Genomic DNA, 21270 nt, shown 5'->3' with positions numbered 1-21270 from the left:
CCGCGTCCCCCAGGCTGCCTTCGGGCACCGCAAATCCCCGGGCAGCTCCCGCGGGTGAGCCCCGGGCCGGTCCCCTCCGTTCCCCTGGGGGTGTCACAGCCCCGGGAGAATTTGCCTCATCTCTCCCCTTCTCACGGCACTCGGCCGCTCCTCGGGAGGTGCCCGGGCAGGAGGTTCGGGCAGGGCAGGGAGCAGCAGGCGCGAGTCTGCACAGGTACCTGGGGCTGCCGGAGCCGGGACCTTGCTCCTCCTGGCCCGTGTCCCACCGGTGCCCGGGACCACCGTGCTGCTCCCGCCCAGCTCCGTGGGGCAGGTCCCCGGGCTGGTGGAGGGGAGCATTGGAGTCCGGGGTCAATGGGGGCAGCAGGCGATGGGAGCTGCTCGGCACGTGTCTGAACAAGGCTCCCCCGGGGAAATTAATGTACGTGCAGGAGCTGGGCCAAAAGCAGGCGCAGGGCCCTGGCAGCCCCGGCTGAGCTGACTCACCGGCCGGGCTCCCTCCCGGAGCACCGGCAGCGCGGCACCTCCGCACGGTGGGTCCCGGTCCTTCCCTGGGCAGCGGAGGCTCTGAGGGCTTCGGGAGCTGTTTTCTGGGCGGCACGGTGCAGGATTGGGCCCCGAGGTCTGGTGGTCGCAGTGGCACAGGGCTGGGGAAGGCTGGGGGTGTGCTTTGGGGTCTGCATGTTGCCTCGTGCCATCCCTGTATGCCAGGGGGAGCAGGGTGGCCTGGTCTGGGTGCTGTGCATGTGGCAGCGACCCTGAGCACATGCCAGGAGAGAGGGAAGCAGTGCTCTGGCATGAACCTACGGCAGGGAATGAGGAGCTGCTTGTGCCACAGCCCAATGGTGGAGGTGGCAGCAGGGGTGGACATGAACAGGGCCTTGTGCAGAGGCTCCTGCCCTGCAGGGCAGAGGGGCAGCAGTGCCAGCAGTGGCTGCAGCCCAAGCCAGAACCTCTGGGGGTGGCCAGAGAGCAGGGATATGCTGGGTTTATGGCCTGTCTCATGATGTGTTTATGGTTGGGATGGGGCAGATACTTCCCAGCTTTGCCCTGCCCTGCCCAGCACGGCCGGTCCCTGCTCTGCATCCTGGTGCTGGCAGGGTGGAGGATCGCAGACAGACTTTGCTCTTCGAGGCGGAGCTTCCCGGGGCTCTCCCTGGCACCACTGACGGGCAATTTGACAGCTCCTTCCCTGTTCGCTCCACAGGCAGCGACCCAGCAGGGACCCCGTGGGGGGACACGATCCTGTCCGGTCCAGTTCGGCCCAGTCCTGTCCGGCCCTGGCGCTGCTTTGGTGCTGAGCCCCCCGCGTCACATAGCAGCCGCCGCAGAGCAGGTACGCTGAACCCTCGCCTCTGCCTCTGCCCCATATTCAAGGGTGGAGCTGCGCTGGAATCTGTTCCCACAGCTCTCCTGTGCCATCGGCAGGGAGCAGGGACACCCGAGCCCTGGCTGTGCTGTCCGGCCCCCGGGTTGGCAGATGTTGCCCCCAGGATGCTGGAGGATATGGGGGTTCAGGATGTGTCCCTGGTCCCTCGAGCATCACCTGAACAGCTCCTTCCCCCCAGGCAGGGGCCGGAGAAGAGACTGGTGCCCTCCAGCGCTGTTCCAGAGAGCCAAGGCAGACGGTGCCTCTTCCCATGGCAGCCAGGCCCCCACTTAACACCAGCCAAACTGGACACCCCTGTCCCACGAGAGACCCCTGAGCCCAGCCCAGGCTCACCTGTCACTGCCTGGCCCCACACCAGCCCAGAATCCCACCGGTCAGACAGGGACACACACCGTGATGCCACCACCATCACCGGTGGGTAGAGCTGAGGGTGCCAACGGGTGCCCTGGGGGAGCTGGGGTGAGGGGGGTGAGGGCCTGGGTCTACTTTGGGCTGTTCCCTCGTCCTGTCCCCATTCTGTGGCCGGAGATGAGCCATTGTCCCAGCATCCTCCACCCCACGCTGCATCCCACGCCTGCTGTCCCCAGCGCCACTCGGCTGGGCAGAGCGTGGCCAGGAGATGGCAGCAGGACCCTGCCCGCAGACAGCGGGGCCATGAGGGGACAGGACAGCGCTGGGGGAGGGTGTCTGAATGCCACCCTGCAGGGGACCCCCAATCCCTACATTGCAGACCCAGTTGGTGGCACCAGCCCCAAACCCCTAGGGGACACAGTGGGCTGAGGAGTGTGGGACATAATTCACCTGCTACAGCACCCTGTGCAGCCCACTCCCCTCATATACCCCCCACCACCCCGGGCTGACAGCGTGTCCCTCCGTCCCCAGAGCTGTGCACTGAGAATGTCCCCGAGGTGGAGCTCATCAGCTTGCTGGGCGAGCAGCTGCCCCGCTACACGCTGCGGGCTGACACCGTGTTCGGCTATGACCACGGCGACTGGCTGCGAGCCCCCCCCGGCCCCCTGCAGCCTGTAGCCCCCCTGACCCCCCAGCAGATAGAGGAGACCCTGCAGTATTTCCGTGAGTTGTGAGCGTGGTGGGTGCACGCCCAGTGGCTGCGCGGGGTCGCGACGGCGAGGACAGCCTGGAGGAGTTAATCACTGCTAATGGGATTGACGGGCTGGATTTCCTCACCCAGAACATCCCAGGCTAATTCTGGGAGCAGCTTCTGCTGAGCCAAGCCGGATACTGGGAGAGAGCCCCCATAATTTCCTGGGACCCCCTGCATGTCTGTGCTGTGGCTCACGGGTGGGACACTGGTGGGGCTGGCAGAAGGTGTGCCAGTGAATCCCAGGGCTGCCACTCTCCCAAATGTGACAGCTCAGAGCAAGGCTCAGGGCCCCTGCTGCCAGCGAAGCCCCCAGAGCTGTGGGGATCCCAGAGGAAGGTCCCTGCAGCCCGCATGGCCAGGCAGGGGCAATGCCCATGGCACTGTGGTGTGGTCTGTTCCTGGCACGAGCTCGGGGTTCAGCGGGGGGCACAGACGGATTAACTCTGCTTTGTTTCTGCCTCTGGCCTGCGTGTGGCAGGGACAGGATTAGAGCAAGGGGCTGGGGGATGGATGTGGGGCAGTGGGCGACAGATGGGGCTGAGGCCTCCCCCCACCTGCTCATGGCAGGCTGGGCTGGGGGTAAATCCTCACCACGCCTTGCCTGTGCTTGCAGCCTTCCCCTTCTGGCTGCTCCCTTCTGTGTTCATCAGCACTGCTCCCTGCAGTGACAGTACAAGGGATTGAGCCTCAAACCCTGTCTGTGCCATGGGGCAGGGAGCATGCAGCACCACAGGATCCCAGCACCCTGCCCTGCTCCATGGGGCCAGTGCTTCCCAGTCCCTGGCTCCTGCAGGTCACAGATTCCCAGGCCTCCAGTGCCTCTGGCATGTGCTGGTGCAGAAGGGGCCCATGACATCATTCCTTCACTCAAACCTTTAAGCTGCCGTCAGAAATAGCCCCCTGTAATCTGCTTGCGCAGGCACAGGGAACCTGCCTGGAGGAGCAAATCCTGGGGCAGGGGATTAGGAAGAAGAAGCTCCTGCCTGTCCACGCTGAGATGTGTGTTTGAGTCCTCGGGGTCCCTAGAGGGTGGGTGCCCAGTTGGTGGTGCTGGCTGTGTCCCAGACCTTACCAAGGGAAACACCAGTGCCAGGAGGAGGGAGAGGCTGGGACCAAGGGCACCTGCTCCACTCCTCACTCCAGAGGGGACTGGTGGTTAGGGCAGGATGTAGCTGGGGTCAGGATGCCAGGGGTAGGAGTCAAACAGGCAAAGGTGTGTGATGCTGAGGGGCAGCTTCAGCTGCATCCATTCACTGATTATTTGGGTGCCAGCAAGGAAGGACATTGGGGCAGGTGAGGAGGGCAGAGCACGCTGGCATTACCAGCATCACACCCATGCGGCCTGTGCTACGTGCCTGCCAGCTCCTCCATAATTCAGCATGCCATGATTTATTCAGTTTTCCTGCTTCTGTGCTTCTTCTGCACCAGTGTGGTTCTGGGGACGAGAGAGTACCAGCCAGGGTGTGTGAGGCATCCTGAGTGGGGCACAGAGGGGACCAGGCTCATGTTAGCCCATGCTTGCAGCCAGAGGTGGTGAATGGGGAGGTTGGAGAGGGCTGGAAAAGTCCCTTTCCTGATCAGGGACCTGGCAGGTCCCAGCACTGCAGTGGGCACTGAAGGTGCAGGGTGTGTGACGTGGGTGATGATGGAGGGTCCAGCCCTGGCATGTCAGAACAGACCTGACCAGAAAAATCAAGTCCCTCAAGGGGACTCCAGCCCTGCATGGTCATGGCTTTTTGTGAAGGGCCCAAAATCTCTCCCTGTCCTTCCCAAGGGGCAGAAGCCACCGTCTGTGCATGACCCATAGCGTCAACACTGCTGAGTTGCTGCCCAGGGACCCCAGTGTCCCCTCAGCAGTCGTCACTACCCGAGGGGGCCTGTGTGCCAGGCTGTGAGTTGGGACAAGAGGTGGGACACCTGCAGCAGCCCACAGGGCTGAGCAGGATTGTCCTGCTGGGTTCCCCAACAAGGAACCCGGTACTAGAATGCCTGATGGTGATCGTGTCCCCGAGGCAGCCCGGGAAAATGGGGGGAATGGGCACCCCCGGGCAGCCTCTGGCACCCCCCGACCCCGCATCGCCCCCGTTGTGCTCCCGTCCGGCCCCGCCCCCGCCCCGGCCCCGCCGCCGGGGGATGCGCCGGGCAGGTGCGCGGGGATGGGGCGATCCTATAAATAGGGGCGGGAGCGGCCGCAGCGGCTCCGCTCAGCGCGGCGGGGCTGGGCAGGGCACGGCTGGGTGGGCACAGCGGCTGCGGTGGGCTCGGCACGATGGAGATCTGGAGCAGCCCCGCCGCCTATGATGAGTTGAACGGGAACGCGGAGCGCGGCGGCGGCGCGGACCCCATCGCCCGGGAGCTGGAGGAAGGTGAGGGGGGCCCGGGTGGTCCCGCCCCGGGGGTGGGGATGGGGAAGGGGATGGGGATGTGGCTCAGCAAGGCTGGGCTCACCCCAAGGTTGGTCTGAAGCGGCGGGGGCTGGGGTCGGTCCGGAGCGGTCAGAGCCGGGGTCTTCCCTCGGGAGGTGCCGTCTGCTCCCCACCCGTGCGTTCCCTCAATCCCGGTCTCCTCGCCGCTCTCTGGCCCGGGATTTCCGCCGCCCGGTCCCTTAGGGACTCCCAGGGTCAGCCCGACCCTAAGCAGACCTGTCCCCACGCCGGGAGTGGGGGGAGACGGGCCCTGCCAGGTCTGCGTGTGCCCGTGGGGAAGGAAGGGCGTCCGTCCTGCCGTGGGAATGGGGTCCTCCCCTCCCGCACCCCCGCACCGGGCCCGCAGATGGATGTTTACGTGTTTGCCAGCGCTGCAGCCCCCGTCTCCCAGGGCCAGCCGCTCGCCTCAACCGTAACGATGCTCATGCTCTAATTATTTCCAATTAATGACTCAAGGGCCTGACGAGGTGCAGTTGGGGACCCCCGCGGGGAGCGGGTCCTGTCGGGGTGCAGAGAACAGGGTGAGGCTGGGGCTGGCCCTTCTTCCCATGGACGTGTTTGGGGTACGTGCCCTCCGGGGCGTGCGGCAGCACCGGGGGCACTGAGGACTGGACGGGACCGGGGTGGCGAGTGGGGGCATTGCCATGACAACACACTCGCCATTACACAACCCCAGCTGGGGAGGCCTAATGGGATTTGTGTGGCTGAGCTTCCCCGTTAACCCACTTCGTCTGCACCACTGGGGGGTGGCTGTGACTGGAGACGCGGGTGGCGGCCCTGAGCGCAGCCAGCGCTGCTCTGCCAGGGGAAACTGAGGCACACACGCTCGGGGCAGCAGAGCATCAGTAAGGGCATCGGGAGCGTTGTGTGCTGCGGGCAGGGAGCGGGGTACGGGGGGTCCCGGGCTGGAAGCAGGGTCTGGGGTGCGGGCAGGGCTCGGGGCGTTGCGCCTGCTCCCGCCTCCCTCCGAGCGCTCGGCTGCAGCGCCCCCGCTGGGTGCGTGCCCGGCAGCGCCTGCGGCCGCGCTCGGCACATTCGCACCGGGGGCACCGCGCTGCGCCTCCTCTCCCTGCCAGCGACCAGAGAGCAGCGGCGGGAGGCAGAGCTGTGGCTGGGGCCCGGCCTGGCGGTGGTGGGCAGCTGCCCGTTCCCGCAGCTCCTGCCCGCAGCTGCCTCTGTTGCTGTTGTTGTGCTGTGCAGCTGGAGGGGCACCGGGTGGGTGCGGGCTGCGGCATCCCCTCCCCCAGAGAGAAACTAGGGCAGGGGGGAATCTGGGGGAGGGGGCTGGGGACAGATTGGAGGGGACGCCGCCTGTGAGCCCGGCTCGGCGTGGTGCCACTCACAGCTATTTATACTGGAGCTCCAGCCTGTTTTCTGCTGGAGATGTCACCTCCGATCCTGTCTCTGCTGCTGCCCTTCCCCGTCCCCCCTTTCTGTCTGTGAGTCCTGCAGTGGGGCTGGCACTGTGCCTGTGCTGAGGAGTCAGTGAAGGGGCCCAGCATTTTTCTTGCCACCCCAAGGTGCAGGCAGGGCTGGGAGTGAGGTGAGTCCCCCGTTTCCCATGATGTTGTCACAGTTGTGGGAATCCCTGCCTGCCTCTGCCTGGCACTGCATGAGGTGCCACCCAGCAGACAAAAGATCCTTTTTGGCGACCAGCCTGGGGCAGCCTTGGGGGGTCAGTGCTCTCACAGTGTTCTTGGGGGTTCACCTTCTGGCTCTCTCCCTCAGTCCTGTGTGCTGAGCGGGTGGTCAGGATCACGAAGACCTACCACGATATTGATGCTGTCACCAACCTGTTGGATGAGGTATGTTGGAGATCCCACCTGTATGAGGGCTGGTGGGACCCTGGGGACACAGGGGAGGGGATGAGTCCCAGCTGAGGCAGGCCTGCCCCTTGCAGAAAGAGCGGGACCTGGAGCTAGCAGCACGCATTGGGCAGTCCCTGTTGAAGCAGAACCGGAGCCTGACTGAGCGCAATGAGCTCCTAGAGGAGCAGCTGGAATTGGCCAAAGAGGAGGTAACAGCTGGGCACGTCTGGGCCTTGGCCCTGTGTGACCCCTGGGGGCAGCTGTGGTCACCTGGGCCGTGTCCTGAAGCGCTTTGTCCCTCCAGATTGCGCAGCTGCGCCATGAGGTCTCCATGCGGGATGATCTTCTCCACTTCTTCACCACCACAACGGAGGAGAGCGAGCCCACCACCACCCCCTCCACACCGTGAGTGGGAGTCCCTGTCCTGCCACTCACCTGGGTCTGTCCTGCCACTGCTCTGGGAGCAGTTCCAGGAGCTATCAACATCCCTAGGGGGTAGCACTGGCCACACTCCCTTCCCTTCCTTGGTGGCCGTGGGTCCAACCCCACAGAGCTTGGTCGCTGCAGATGCCTGGGAGCTGGGGGAGTGGGCAGGGGTCTGAGTGGGCAGCCCCATGCTGCCTGCACTGCAGGTGCTCAGGCCATCCTTGCTGTCCCCAGGCTGTGCAGGCACGAGTCCTCGCTGTCCTTGCAGCAGTACTTCCAGTACGACACCTTGCAGCAGAAACTCAAGTGCCTGGAGGAGGAGAACCAGAAGCTCCGTTCAGAGGTGAGCAGAGCCAGCTGGTGGGTGCCCCTCAGTGCCCTCCTCTGCCCTGCTCTCTATGGGGGGCCCAAGCTGCCCCCTCAGGGAGACAGGAGGTCCTGCCTGTCATGCTCAGCCCCTCCAACCCTCTCCCCCAGGCTGACAACATCAACAATGAGACCCAGCAGTACGAGGACCATGAGGAGCAGCTGATGATTGATTGTGTGGATCCGTTCTGTATGTAGGGCTTGGGGGTCTGCAGGTGCTACCTAGCTGGGTGGGCTGAGGCTGGGGCCATTCCCCAGTGCTGACAAACCCCGGCCCTCCCGCAGCCGAAGCGAGCCAGCAGGTCGTTGACCTCCTGGAGGAGGAGCTGGATCACAGCGCAGAGGACATGGCACAGAAGCAGGAGGAGATCACCCAGCTGCTGGCGCAGGTCGCGGACCTGCAGCAGAAGTGTCGCACGGTGAGGGTCCCTGCCCGTGCCGGGGGGAGGGGGAGGCGGGCACAGCGCCCTGACCTGGCCGCTCCTGTCCCTGCAGTACTGCTCCGAGGTGGAGGAGCTGCAGCAGCACCTGGCCGCCGAGAAGGAGGCGAAGCAGCAGCTCCGGATGGAAGTGAGCCCGGGGAAAGCCGTGGGTGCCCGGCCTGGTGGGGGGATCTTGCCCCGCTGCCCCCGGGGCCGTGCTCGAGCTGTGCCCGTGTCCTCGCAGCTGCGGGATCTGCAGGAGAAGTACGCGGAGTGCGGCGGGATGCTGCAGGAGGCGCAGGAGGAGGTGAAGAGCCTGCGGAGCCGCAGCCTGCCCAACAGCACCGTGAGCCGCTACAGCGCGGCCAGCCTGCTGCCCGTGGTGAGCGCGGGGGCCGGGCGCCAGCGTGGGGGTCCCTGCTCTCCCCTCTACTCACACTGCCGACCCACTTCCCCAGGATTCGCTGGCGGCTGAGATCAAGGGGATGATGAGGAAGAGGACGGACAGCTCCTCCTCGGACTACAAGTGAGTGCTGTCATCGGTGTTTCGTGCTGTGCCGTGGGACAGGGGTCCGGCTCACCCCCGCCCGCTTCCTGCCCGCAGGAACTACCAGCGCGTCTTCGAGACGGTGAAGGCCGTGAAGCAGGCAGCCAAAGCCAAGTCTTGCTCCGAGTCTCCCCATCACGTTCCAGGCTCCAAGCAATTGTCTGCTGCCCACTCTGGGGGGACCAGCACTCCCCACACCAGCTGCTCCGGCTCGGGGGATGCCCAGTGAGTGCTGGGGTGGGGGGGAATGGGGCAGGGTGGGAGGCGGCTGCTCCTGCGCTGGAGCTGGGCTGCTGGTGAGCGGCTGGGCAAGGGACAGGGAGGGCAGGGTCCGGCTGAGGTGAGTGCAGGACTGCAGCCCCGGGCACCCTGACGCTGTGCAGGAGAGCCGAGGGGGTCAGCGAGGAGTCGCGGGCAGCCCCGGGCCGGCGGGACCTGGAGGCGGCGGTGCAGCGGCTGTCGGTGCGGCAGCAGAGCCACGTCTCCGAGGAGCGCTCCTTCTTCGAGGCCGAGCGGGAGCGCAAACTCTGGCGGCTGAGAGATGCGGCGGGTTCCAGCGGCTTCCTCACCCCCGAGGGCAGCACCGTCTCCACTGGGACCAGCTACTCGGCGGGCTCGGGGATCACTGCTGCCTCCAGCTTCTCCCTCGGCTCCCTCAGCTACTTACCCGACAAACTGCAGATCGTGAAGCCGCTGGAAGGTGAGGGGCAGAGGGGGCGCAGAGCTGCAGGGGCTCTGAGGGTCCAACACCCCCCACCTGAGCTCCCCTCGCTGTGTCCCCCCCAGGCTCTGTGACACTCCACCACTGGCAGCAGCTGGCACAGCCCAACCTGGGCGGGATCCTGGTGCCCCGTCCCGGGGTGCTCACCAAAGACTTCAAGCAGCTGGACGTTGACCTGGAGGAGGTGTACAACCTCAATGACCTGGAGGAGGATGATGTGGACGCCAGCTCCTTCCAGATGCTCCCTACCTCTACACCCGCCAAAGCCAAGGAGCGCCCCAGGGGTGAGCGCGGGGTGAGGGCACGGAGGGGACACAGCCCCCGGGATGCCTCTGTCCCCCTGTCTAGGCTGCCCCTCGCCTCCCCCAGCCTTCTCCCCTCTCGCAGCAGCCTGTCCCCGCCACCCGCCTGGCCCCACGGGGATGCTTCGCCTCCAGCTGTGCCAGGGCCACTCCCGGGCAGTCGCCCCGGCGGGACGAGCCCTCGCCATCACCCTGGCGAGTGCCGGCTGCGCCCCGGCTGCCTGGAGGGGGCCGCTCTGGGACCGACGGCATCTCCTTGTCCCACCTGCGCTGGCTGCCCCCTCTGACAGGCACCAGACACAGCTGATGCTGCTGCTGGAGCTGCGCTCCGTGCTTGGAGGTCCCAGCCCAGCTTTGGCCGTCCCGCCCGCCCTCCGCCTGTCCTGCCCCCCTCCCCATTGACCCCTTGTCTCCTGTCCCTTCCAGTGTTCCTCTCTGTTAACAACCTTCCCCAGACCCCGTCTACCTTCACCATCACCACCTGCCACATCCTCCACCCCACCACTGCGATCACCACGGTGACATCCAGGTAAGGCGCGTGGCCCCCCCACCCGCGCTGCCTGCACCAGCCCCGCTGTGCCCCCCGAGCTCTCTCCTCCTCCCCCCATCCTGGCTCCCCGATGCTCTGAGAGATGCCAGCACTAGAAATATCCCCAAATCTGGCCGCTGGGGTGTCTGTGTGCTCTGCTCCCCCTCCTCTGCACTGCAGCACCCTGATGGATGGAGAGCTTCCCTCGGGTGGGCTCGCCCAGGGCAGCAGCCCCCCGGGCACGGAGCAGCGAGTGCTCCTGGCACTCTGGGGAACCGACACAGCTTTTCTCCCTCCACACTCGGGCAGCAGCCAGGAACTTTTCCCAGCCGGGTGATGGGCTGTCCCTTCACTAATGAGCACCGGTGATTAGCCCTAATGAGCCCTCCCAAGGCTCGTTAGGGGTTGGTGTGAGCTGGAGTTCACGGGTAGAAAAAAACCTGGTGTCTGGAAATTGCTTGTGGAACACTGACTGTGTCCCAATCTCTCCTGACTGAAGGAGCAGCCCACAGCAGAACTCGGTGAACTTCGGGGTACTTGAGCAGTTTGCTACCCCCCAGCTGATCCCCACTTCTGCTCTCTCTTCCCCTCCAGTCTCTATCATGCCGTCGTGCCTTCTTGTGGGCCCTTTGAGGGGCTGAGCCTCAGCAGCCCCTCACCAGAACAGACTCCTCCCACACTGGCACTTGGCCCTGGACCCCCGGGCACACCCACGGGACTCTCCGGGCTCTTCCTGGGGCGAGGTTCCCACTTGGCACCAGGGACTGGATCACGGTGGGCCCCCTCCCTCCACTCGCAGGACCCTCAGCATCCTGAGCCACAGCCCCACCCTGTGCCCAGTCAGGGTGGGCCCCCAGCCAGGAGCAGCATCTTCAGCTGGAACCTGGTGGAGAAGCTGCAGCGCCTGGGGCTGGACAAGGTGGTGGCCAGAGGGGAGAAGTCTTGTGCCCAGCCAGGGCCCAGAGGGGCCTGGGGCACCCAGAAGTGACACTACTGCAGAGCCCCCAGGCTCAGGGTGAGACACATCCTCTTCCTCACCCATCCTTGGGGAAACAGAGACAGTACAAGCTTCTGCCTCAGCTCCTGGTGCTGCCCCAGGTTCCTTCAGCACTCCTGGCACCAGCATGGGGGCTTTGCCCTGGCTGCAAGGACAGAACCCAGCACTGCTCCCCATGTATGGGGGGTACAGGGGGTGCTGGCTGACCCTGTCCCTGCTGGGGAGTATGGACCCTTCACAAGAGCCAGTTTCTGGCAATAAAAACTGTTCCTGCTTCTGCTGAGCCTGTCTGCGGAGCAAGGGGCAGCTTGGCCCGTTTGGGCTGTCCAGATGCTGCAGCAAAGGGTGATGTTCAGTCTGAGCCCAGGTGTGTCCTGGGGCGACCTTCTGGGGCCAGGGGGAGACCCCTGCACCCTGGGCTGGGCCCCTGGCCAGCACCTGCACTGGACTGGCTTTTAAAGGAAATGGTGGTTTAACTCTTTCCTGCCCACTGAATAGCAATAGTAGCAGCACCCACAGCTTGGGATGTTTTGGGGGGTGCATCTGTTGCTCCCTCCAGCTGTGTTCCTCCCTCCAAGCTGTGCCCCAACCCCTGGTAAATAAATGTGAATTCACAGAGCAGCTTGTGTGTGCTGTGTCTGCTGCTGTGCTCTGTGTTTGCTGCTGGGCAGTTGGGTCTCTGCCCTGCGTGTCCCCCTGGGGCTGGGGGCAAATCCCCTCTGCCCATCCTCCCAGGCTCTCCCCAGCACAGCCAGAGTGCAGAGGTCATAGTGCCAGAGTTTTATTGTGGGAAAGGACATGCACTGAGTGTGTCAGTGCTCTGTGTGGCCAGTCCAGCCCAGCAGCTACACAGCACCAGCATCATCCTCAGCACTGCGGCGGCCAAAGTCCATCCAGTCGGGGTAGTAGTGGTCGTGCAGAGCCTCCATCCCCTCATCCTCATGCACAAAGGCCTTGTGCTTGTTCAGCTCTGCCAGGGCAAAGGCAGCACTTAGAGCTGGCAGGGGGGCCAGGCTGTGCCCCCTGAGGGCTGCCCACCCTGAGCTCCCAGTACCTGTGAGGATGTGGGGCAGGAACTGGGACAAGAGGTGCTGCTGCTCCTGGGACAGGTACTGGGGCCAGTCCCGCCGGACCAGGCTGGGGGGGTGCTGGTGCTGCTGGGGGTCCCCCACGGCCCCTGGTCGGGACAGGCAGGTGGCCACTGCCAGGGCAAGGATGAGGCTGAGGCACAGAGTCACCTTCATGGCTGTGAAGAGACTGAGCAGGGTGGGCAAGTGGGGGAGCTGTGCCCCCCAAACTGGGACATGCTTAGCCTGTGGTGAGAGTGGTCTGGGGGCTCAGCCCCAGGCCATGCCCACTTCACAGTCTCTTCTGTCCCTCCCTTTGGCTCCCAAGTCCCCTCCATCTCTGTCATCCTTTGCACCTTCTCCCCAAATCTCCATCCCTCTCTCCTGGCTGGTCCCCAACTCCCCCAGAATCAGAGTCAAGGCAGAGGGATCCATGAGGATCAAGTCCCACTCCTTGCACTTTGCAAGGATGCAGAACACTAAAGCACACGGCTATGAGCATCATCCAGCTCCTCCTTGAGCTCAAACTGCTGGGGAGCTGGGTTCTCATCCCCAGGCCATGGCCAGGCCCCAGATCCCCTCTCTCCTCTTAGTGGTCTCTGAGCTGCTTTGTCCCTCCCATCTGCTCCTCAGGTTTTCTCCATCTCTCTCTCCCAGTTGGTCCCCAAGTGTGGCCAGTGCCAGAGCCCTGTGAGACTCACCTGTGGGTTCTGAGGCTCAGCAGGGTGTCCAGGTGGGTGTCCTGGTGGGTCTCAGTCTCTCTCCAAGATCGCTCCAGCCCGATCCTGCTTTTAAAGGCGCTGCCGGTGCTGCCACACCCCGGGGCGGCTCCACACACATCCACCCACCCCCGGGGGGGCCCTCGGGCATCTGTGTGTGCTCACAGACACACAGACACACCCGGACACATCGACAGAGACAGCCACAGCCCACAGCCACATCCACATCCACATCCACATCCACATCCACATCCATATCCATATCCATATCCATATCCACATCCACATCCATAGCCACATCCATATCCATATCCATATCCATATCCATATCCATATCCATATCCATATCCATATCCACATCCATATCCACATCCATATCCATATCCATATCCATATCCATATCCATATCCACATCCATATCCATATCCATATCCATATCCATATCCATATCCATATCCATATCCATATCCATACATACACACACATGGCACACGTGTGCATTCACATTCCATACACACTCACACAGGTGTGTTCATGGCTGGCTCCATATGAACACACCTGAACACAAATCCAGCTGCACTTGGCTGCACATTTGTGCAGAACAGTGCAGCTCTGTGTGCAGCTGAACATGCTCATGCATCATTATACAACAGCAACTACTCAGTATCATACAGTATAATACACTGCAATGGTGTGTGTGTATATAAATACATATATAAATAATACAGTATGATATATAAGATTTTATACAGTATAAAATATAGATATATATATATAATGTGTGCTTTTCTAATAGATAACATAGCATATGCATCTATGTAAATATCTCTCTATATATGTATCCACCCATATATGCACATATATGAGTGGATACATATATGTATATATGTAAGTATATATGTATATATGTATATATAGAAGCACAGATACATGTGTACAAATATATGAATGCTTACATAAATACACAAATATCTATTTATATGTACATGTCTATATATATGTATATACACATATACATATACATCTTGGACTCCATGATTTTTGGAGGTCTTCCCTAACCTAAATGATTCTTGCATTATATATATATATGTATATTTGTACACATACATCTGTGTACACATTTGTATATATATATATGTATACATACATATCTACATTTATAAATAGCAATATATATGCATATATCTGTATAAACACACACATGTATATATGTGTATACAGAAGCATGTGTGTACATATGTGCATTCTTACCTGTGCACATGTGTGTGTGTCTGTACACACACATGGATGTACCCAGGTGTGTGCACACCTTTATAAGGTGTGTTATGCCAGGGCTCCCACGGGCTCTGTGCCCCTGGGGATGGGGGGCAGTGTCTGAGTGTGTGTGGGGCCCCTCTAGGACACAGACCCTGCAGCAGCACATTCTGCAGCTCTGGGTCTCTCCCTGCACCCCGAGCAGCTTTGGGGTGTTGTGGAAGGAGTGCTTGTCACCCACCCCTGCTGGATATTGACAGTTCCTGCTGCCTGTATTGATCCCCCATCAGTGCATGTGTAGAGACCATTTGTCTCCCTCCTTCAGTGAACCCTGTGAACGACATCCTGGGCTGGGGCACGTCACTGTCCCGTGTCCCCTGTGTTCCCAAGGAGCCGTGTCTGTGCTCCTCAAACACCCCCAAAACAAATGGGCTTTGGATGGGGGCAGGCAGCAGCACAGCACACCAGGGCCATCGATTGCTCGCTCCACCGAGCACGCTGCACAAGGAACAAACAAATTGTTTTCCAATTTCTGGCTTTTAATGACTCAATCTGGACCAAATGAGCCGTGAGGGTGATGGGGACATGGCAGCTGCTCCCTCCAGGGCCACGGGCTCGGCATCACCTTGACGTAGGTTTGTTACCAGCACGTGGGCTGAGCCCTTCCCCAGGTGGACAAAGGTGAGCTGGAGGATGGATCAAGCACCCCTCAGCCCTACCTGGCTGGGGCCAAATCAGTGGGCAGCCTGGCAAATCCAGGGGGAAGGAATCTGGGCTGGACATGCCCTGATGCACGAGGGGCAGGGGAATTCTTGGTGCAGCAGAGCAGAGATTGGGCTGTGCCAGGTTGTGGGCACAAATGCACACCCTGGTGGGAATGCTGGTCTTGGCACTGTCAGCACCTGCTCTTGATGTGCAGGGCTGATCACCTGTCTGCCAGCACCTGCTCCCTGAGGCACAGGCAGGGTGGAGGTCACTGAGGTACAGGCAGGGAGGGAGATCACTGAGGTACAGGCAGGGCTGGAGGTCACTCTGAGGCACAGGCAGGGAGGGAGGTCACTCTGAGGTACAGGCAGGGCTGGAGGTCACTCTGAGGCACAGGCAGGGAGGGAGGTCACTGCCTCCTTGGTGCACTCGCTGCTCCTTTGTGTAATTGCAGCAATTTGGTTTCCAAGAGCAAAGTCTCCCAGGAAAGTGGCAGTGACCTCAGTGCTCCTGAGCAGCACATCAGAGATGGGGTCAGTGTGGCAGTAGTTAGGGTTAGGGTTAGGGTTAGGGCTAGGGTTAGGGTTAGGGTTAGGGTTAGGGTTAGGGTTAGGGTTAGGGTTAGGGTTAGGCTGGCACCTGCTCTGGGGACCTGCAGGGAGCACGAGAAGGTGACCAGGGTGGGAGCAGCCTGGCCCTCCCTGCTGCAGGACACAGTATGGGGGCAAGGGGAGGGAAACCCAGGGATTCCCTGTGCACTCCTGGGCATTTCAGTGCATTTCACACTGCTCTTGTGCCAGAAGCACCTGCCAGCCCCCAGAACCACTGCTGCCCTCAACCAGCGCATCTTACTGAGATTTCAATCTTGCTTGTTGAGTTTGAGCTCAGAAAATAAATACAGCACTCAGCCCTGCCCCGTGGCAGAGCCTGCCCCGGGTGGCAGCGCCTCCCCCTCCTCCCCAGAGCAGTTTTTGGGAAGCAGAAGGGCTGACCCTGCCCACAGGACTTACAGGAATACAGAGCACAGGAGTTGGAGGGTGATGGAGCACGGGCAGGGAATGACTCAGCACCCACCCACTCCTCAGCTCCCGGCAGGAGCAGCAGAGACAGCAAAGGAACTTCCTCTCCCTGCAGTGGGCCAGAGAGGGGGCAGCCCCCAAGGAGCCCCCAGGGCAGGGGATCCCTCCAGGCCCTGAGCACTGAGGCTGTACCAAGAGGAGAAGGTGCTTTGGCCCCTGGGAGTGATGGAACCCACCAGACACGGGCTTTTGGAAACTGGTTTTATTTAAATAACTTTAGATACATTACAATAAAACATTAGAAATTAAACCAAAGCCATGTTACTGCACAGCCACAAGGCTCTGCAGCTCCAGCTACAGGGAGGCTCCTTGTTAGTCCAGCATCGATCCCTTGTCACAAGTTTAACCCATGGGACAGCTCTGGTACCCCAGGGCTCGCAGGAATTGGCACCTGAACTGCAGCCATCAGCCTCCAGGTCACTCTTCTGTCACTCCTTCAAGCCAGGCTTCCCCAAATCCCTGTGCCTCCAGGAGCCAGCACTGCCCAGGGGGATGGTGCTGTGTCCCAGGCAGGACACGACTCCCCTCTGTCAGGATGGAAGCACAGCTGGACTGAGGAGCCATCAGGACAGGCTGAGTCCCTGGGCTTAGCTGGGAACAGCTGGAACTTTTGGCTTCAGGCTGGATGGTGCCCGTGTTACCTCTGGGAAATGAGGGACAGCCAGACGAGATAGCATGGGCTCGTGTCAGTTTATTACATCACCAATTACAACAGTCCAGACTCAACAGTGGACCCAAGATCGTTACATTACACAAACCGGCTGGTTTTAAACTTATGACAAGGGACAGGTGGGAATTTCATGGTAAGGATATCTTCTTGCATAAAGCTCCAGTGGCCCACAGGGACTTAAAACCCGTGGACTTTCAGCTGGTCGTCTTTAGCTAGTCCAATCTGCAAGACAGAAAATGCATTCACAGCATGGGGTGATGCCTCTGGGCATCCAAATGCTGCTCACAGCCAGGGACCTGTGTGCATTTAACAAACTCGAGTTTATTTCAGCGAGCAGCAGGCTGAAGGAGTCCTACCTCCACGAGGAACTGGCAGATGTTCTTGCGCTGGTCACCCTGCAACTGAATCACTTCTCCATACTCGGGGTGCTCAATTACAGTACCATTGCAGGCAAATTTCTGCAGCAAACACAAAACCTCCCTTAGCACCACACAAACATCCCTGCTGGGCGTGGCTGCTCCCCCCTCCAGCCCCGAAGCCCCACCTTCTTGAAGGCCTTCACCAGTTTCTTTTTATCGTAGTCATCCGCGATGCCCTGGACTGTAGTGAGGGTCTTCCTGCCGTTGCGCTGCTGGATCCTTATATGGATGTAGTCCTCAGTGCCGGCCGGGAGCAGGTCATCACCCTTACTTGCATCCGCAAAGGGGTCTGCAGGCAGCGCAGTCAGGCCCCGCCCCGCTATCGCCCCATTGGCCACCGCGCCCGCCCATCACACAGAGAGCACACCCCATTGGCCAACGCACCCGTCCATCACACAGAGGACACGCCCCATTGGCCAATACACCCGCCCGTCAGATCCCGGCCACGCCCCCGCGCGCCCGCCGCTCACGCGCAGGTCCCGCCCCTGCCCCCGCGCCATTGGCGGCCGCGTCTGCCCGTCAGGGTTGGCCCCGCCCGCACCCCCCCCCGCGGCTGACGCAACCGGGCCCGGAATAGCAACTGCGCCACGGGGCGGGGCCGGGGCGGGGCCCGCGCGCTCCCCCGGCCCCAGCGCACAAAGGGCCTCACCGAAGGGCTGGAGGTTCTGGATAGCGGACATACGATACGCTTCCCTTCCCTCGGCGGAGGCGGCGGCGGCGGCGACGGGGGCGGCTGTGGCGGCGGGAGCGGCTCTGGGCGGAGGATGCTCTCGCGGCGGCGGCTCGAGGCGCTGTCAGGGGGGCGGGACTGCCGCCGACCGCTTATATACCGGCCGTACGTGGCGTCATCACGCACGGCCAACGAGGGCGTTGATTGGCCGGCGCGCGGGGGCGTCAGGACGCATCGGGCGAACGCGGCCGCGCCCCGGCCGGCGCGGGGGGAGTAGGGCGCATGCGCGGAAGGGGGGCCCGGCCGCGCGCGGTGCGGCGCGTGCGCAGTGCGGGGCCCGGCCGGGCCGGGACCCCCGGGACCCTCGGGACCCCCCGTTCCCCCTCTGGGTCCCCTCTGCCGCCCCCGAGACCCTCAAAGTCCTCCCGGGACCCCCAAAATCCCCCTGTGACACCCATCCTCCTCCCCGAGACCCACAAAATACCCCCATGAACCGCAGAATACTCCCCGGGACCCCTCAAACACCTCCGTGTCCCCCTGGGACTCCCCTCCAAAGAACACGGTGCGCCCCAAAACCCTCACGGGGGCTCCAAATCCTTTCCAGCCCTCGCAGCTTCCCTGAGACCCTCCAACCCTCTGTGAAACACCCCCCAAACCTCTACGGGACCCTCGGGAGTCCCCAAACCCCCCAAACGCCTCCTCCGCTTTCCTAAAGTCTGCCCGGGGCCCTCTCACCCCTCCAGTGTCCCCTTGGGACCCTCGGAGCGCTGATCCCGCTCCTGCCGGCCCCTCGCTGGCCCCTGTCCGGCTGTGTGACCGTCACTGGATGGCTGCAGGAGCCCGGGGCAGTTTGTCCATCCCAACTCTGCATCCATCCAGCGCTGCCAGGGCTGAGCTGGGGCTCCCGGGGCACTCCAGGTGTTCTGGCCAGTGCTTCACCTCCCAGTGACAGGAACACGCAGAGACCCTGTGCCCCAGCCTGGGGTGACAGCGCTGTGCCCGGCCAGGGTGGCCTTGCTGAGCCTGGCACAGCCTGGTCACCACCCTGGTCATCACCCTGGTCACCATCACCCTGGTCACCCCCTGGTCACCACCCTGGTCACCATCACCCTGGTCATCACCCTGGTCAGCATCACCCTGGTCACCATCACTCTGGTCATCACCCTGGTCACCACCCTGGTCATCTCATCACCCTGGTCACCCCCCTGTGAGTGCAGCACTCCGGGCACTGAGCGATCCTGGGTCCAGTCCTGCTGGAGCTGCAGCCTGGGAGCGCTCAGAGCTCACCTGGGGATGTGGGTTTGTTACCAGGGTTTGTCACTGGCTGTCCCCACGGGGTGCAGTGCTGGCAGAGAGGAGGGTGCTGCTGGCAGGGAGAGATGCTCAGAGGACACACAGGATTCTGTGTGGGCCTAGGGCTCTGCTGCCAAAGGGAAGCACTGAAGGTGTCACCAGAATCTGACAGGAGAGGAAGGTTTTTCTCTTTAAAAAAGTGAAATGAATCCTCTGGCATTTACTGCACCTTGGCTCAGTTTGGCAGGCCTTGGCAAACCTCAGCCTGTGCAGGGTGAGCTCAGTTCCTTTTGCTGTCTGTCCTGAGCACTGGCCCATCTCAGCCTGGCTCCTGGGGGTCCCAAAGGCCTGGCTGGGTCAGCACATCCCAGTAACCCCAGTCACGGTGCTTGGGAAGGAGCAGTCCCTGTCCTTTTGTAATGAGAGACAAAGGAGTTCTTGGAGTCAGCTCAGGAGGGCAGTGAGCCCAAAGGCACCTGAACCAGGGTCAGTGGGAATTGGTGATCTCAGGTTTAGTCCTGTTCCTGAGTCCTAATTTTAAGGTCTGGAGCCTGGCTTGCAGTGTTAGACTGCTAATCACAGACATTCCATGGCTTTCCCAGTGCTGCCCTGGTTAAACCCCCCGAACTGGTGGGTGTCTGTCTCTCTGCCATGGCTCAGCCAGCACGGGGCTGCTGGCACAGGAACATCACATCCTGCTCAGAGACGTGCTACGGGTGCTAAAAATACCCTGAGACACGAAGAACAGTAAATCTCTGACAATTAATGGGGTCAAAAGCCACGTAGATCTCTACAGAGCATGATCTCTCCTCTGGGAGCGGGTCAGAGCTGCACAGGGAGCAGGAGCATCACCCTGGGGAGACCTGGGTGAGGATCCTGGAGAACCTGGAGCTCCTCAGCTCCCTTTGGATCCCCTGCAGCCCCAGCTCCCTGTGCAGGTGCTCCTGCCCTGCTTTGGAGCCTTCTCTGTGGGTTTGACAGGTTATTGGCAGCTGGGTGTGCTGCCATCTGCAGCTCTGGCAGACAACACATGGGTCGGATGTTGCATCATTTTTAGGGTTTTATTTAAGATAAAGGCAAATGATTTCTCTTGTGCCGGGCAGAGGGAATTGTTTGCGTTGCTGTGTTTGTGTCTCTGGTGTTTCTGAAGCATCTGTCTCTTCTGTTTGTGGCAGATCAGCTGGAGAACTGGCTGAAATTTTCATTAGAATTTGAATTTGCTCCATGACCACCATGAACAAGCAGATGGTTCTTCTCTCTCCTCTTTTTCTGATCAGATTTTCCTGCTCCCCCAGAGAAGGAGCCTCTAGCAGCCGCACGGTGGAGTAGCCAGACAGGAGAAGCAATTAGAGGTTTGCATTCCATCTTTCTGCTGGAGGCATTTCCAAGTCCTCACTGCTCTTCATATTCAACACCAAACACTCGAGCAGAGCCATCAGTACCTTCAGTCTGGTGTCAGCTGTGGGCAGACAGGCCCTGCTGCTGTGCCAGGATACCCCAGAGAGTTGATTTGTCAGTGTCACTTCTGATTTGCACAGTCCACACGACCCATTCTGGTTGTGTCCTCACCACTGGGCCCCCAGAGCCTTTGGTCCAGCAGCAGAAGAGTCGAGTGTGTGTCAGACACCAGAATTTAACCCATCACTGGTGAGGGCTGAGAGCTGCCAGGGGAGGGCTAACATCCGATTTTTGCTGTGAGCAGGATTCAGAGCTGGCACTTGCAGTCATGAGTGGCTTCACAGCTGAGCCCTCCTCCCCTCTGCCTGTTTTTGGGTGCTGATCCCGACCTGTCCTGCCCAGGCAGGTGCCGCTCCCGGCTCCCCACAAGGTGGCAATGCCGGTCTCCTGCAGGAGCAGCTCCGAGCTCTCTCACACACAATCCAGCCTGTCCCGGGCTGTGCGGGGGCTCCGTGCAGCCCAGCCCCGGTGCAGGGGAGCTGACAGAGCCTGTTCAGGGGCAGCAGGAGGAGCAGGGGGAGCCCAGAGCCGCCTGTGCTGTCTCTGCTCACTGGAAGGCACTGCAGTCGTATCTGGGGGTGCTCCTGGGGATATTGAGCTCCTGATCAGCGAGTGGCACTAGCGACAAGGAAACGGGCTGGTGGTGAGGGCAGGGTCTGCCCAGCAGCCGTGACCCTGCCAGTCCCGGGGATCTCCTTTGTACCCCTGCCCGTGTGCAGGGAACAGACCCAGAGACCCAGAGTGATGCAGCTCCCGGTGTGGGGCTCCTGCAGCGGCGGCCCTGGGGCTCCTGGGGGCTCTTAGTGGGTGACCAGCCTGTTCTCACTCCAGGACTCTGTCCTTGCTGGGTCCTGCAAGGCCATTGCACTCTGTGCTCTGAGGTGGGAGAGTCTTGGT

The 21270-nt window shown here is 61.5% G+C and overlaps 3 protein-coding genes across 3 annotated transcripts; 1 reads left to right on the top strand and 2 right to left on the bottom strand.

Annotated features, from left to right (window-relative positions):
- The first annotated feature begins 4660 nt into the window (after positions 1-4660).
- Positions 4661-11660, top strand: HAP1 (huntingtin associated protein 1). Its single transcript, XM_079327678.1, has 15 exons — positions 4661-4861; positions 6650-6726; positions 6822-6938; positions 7034-7134; positions 7390-7498; positions 7633-7711; positions 7807-7940; positions 8017-8091; positions 8188-8325; positions 8402-8469; positions 8548-8715; positions 8874-9190; positions 9277-9495; positions 9940-10042; positions 10637-11660. The coding sequence occupies exons 1-15, from the start codon at positions 4765-4767 to the stop codon at positions 11028-11030; spliced, it is 2196 nt and encodes a 731-aa protein (XP_079183804.1). The 5' UTR covers positions 4661-4764; the 3' UTR covers positions 11031-11660.
- A 106-nt stretch (positions 11661-11766) lies between these two features.
- LOC306812813 (gastrin/cholecystokinin-like peptide) lies at positions 11767-12333 on the bottom strand. Its single transcript, XM_079327679.1, has 2 exons — positions 12094-12333; positions 11767-12009 (listed from the first exon to the last, which is right to left on the bottom strand). The coding sequence occupies exons 1-2, from the start codon at positions 12281-12283 to the stop codon at positions 11885-11887; spliced, it is 315 nt and encodes a 104-aa protein (XP_079183805.1). The 5' UTR covers positions 12284-12333; the 3' UTR covers positions 11767-11884.
- A 4201-nt stretch (positions 12334-16534) lies between these two features.
- EIF1 (eukaryotic translation initiation factor 1) lies at positions 16535-17763 on the bottom strand. The gene is made up of 4 exons (XM_079327965.1): positions 17602-17763; positions 17078-17241; positions 16890-16991; positions 16535-16755 (listed from the first exon to the last, which is right to left on the bottom strand). Exons 1-4 carry the CDS (start codon positions 17630-17632, stop codon positions 16711-16713), a joined length of 342 nt encoding a protein of 113 aa, XP_079184091.1. The 5' UTR covers positions 17633-17763; the 3' UTR covers positions 16535-16710.
- Positions 17764-21270: the final 3507 nt, after the last annotated feature.

This window comes from Erithacus rubecula (genome assembly GCF_903797595.1).
Source record: "Erithacus rubecula genome assembly, chromosome: 27".
Classification (NCBI taxonomy): Eukaryota; Metazoa; Chordata; class Aves; order Passeriformes; family Muscicapidae; genus Erithacus; species Erithacus rubecula.
This window is presented reverse-complemented; position numbering and strand designations above follow the sequence as displayed.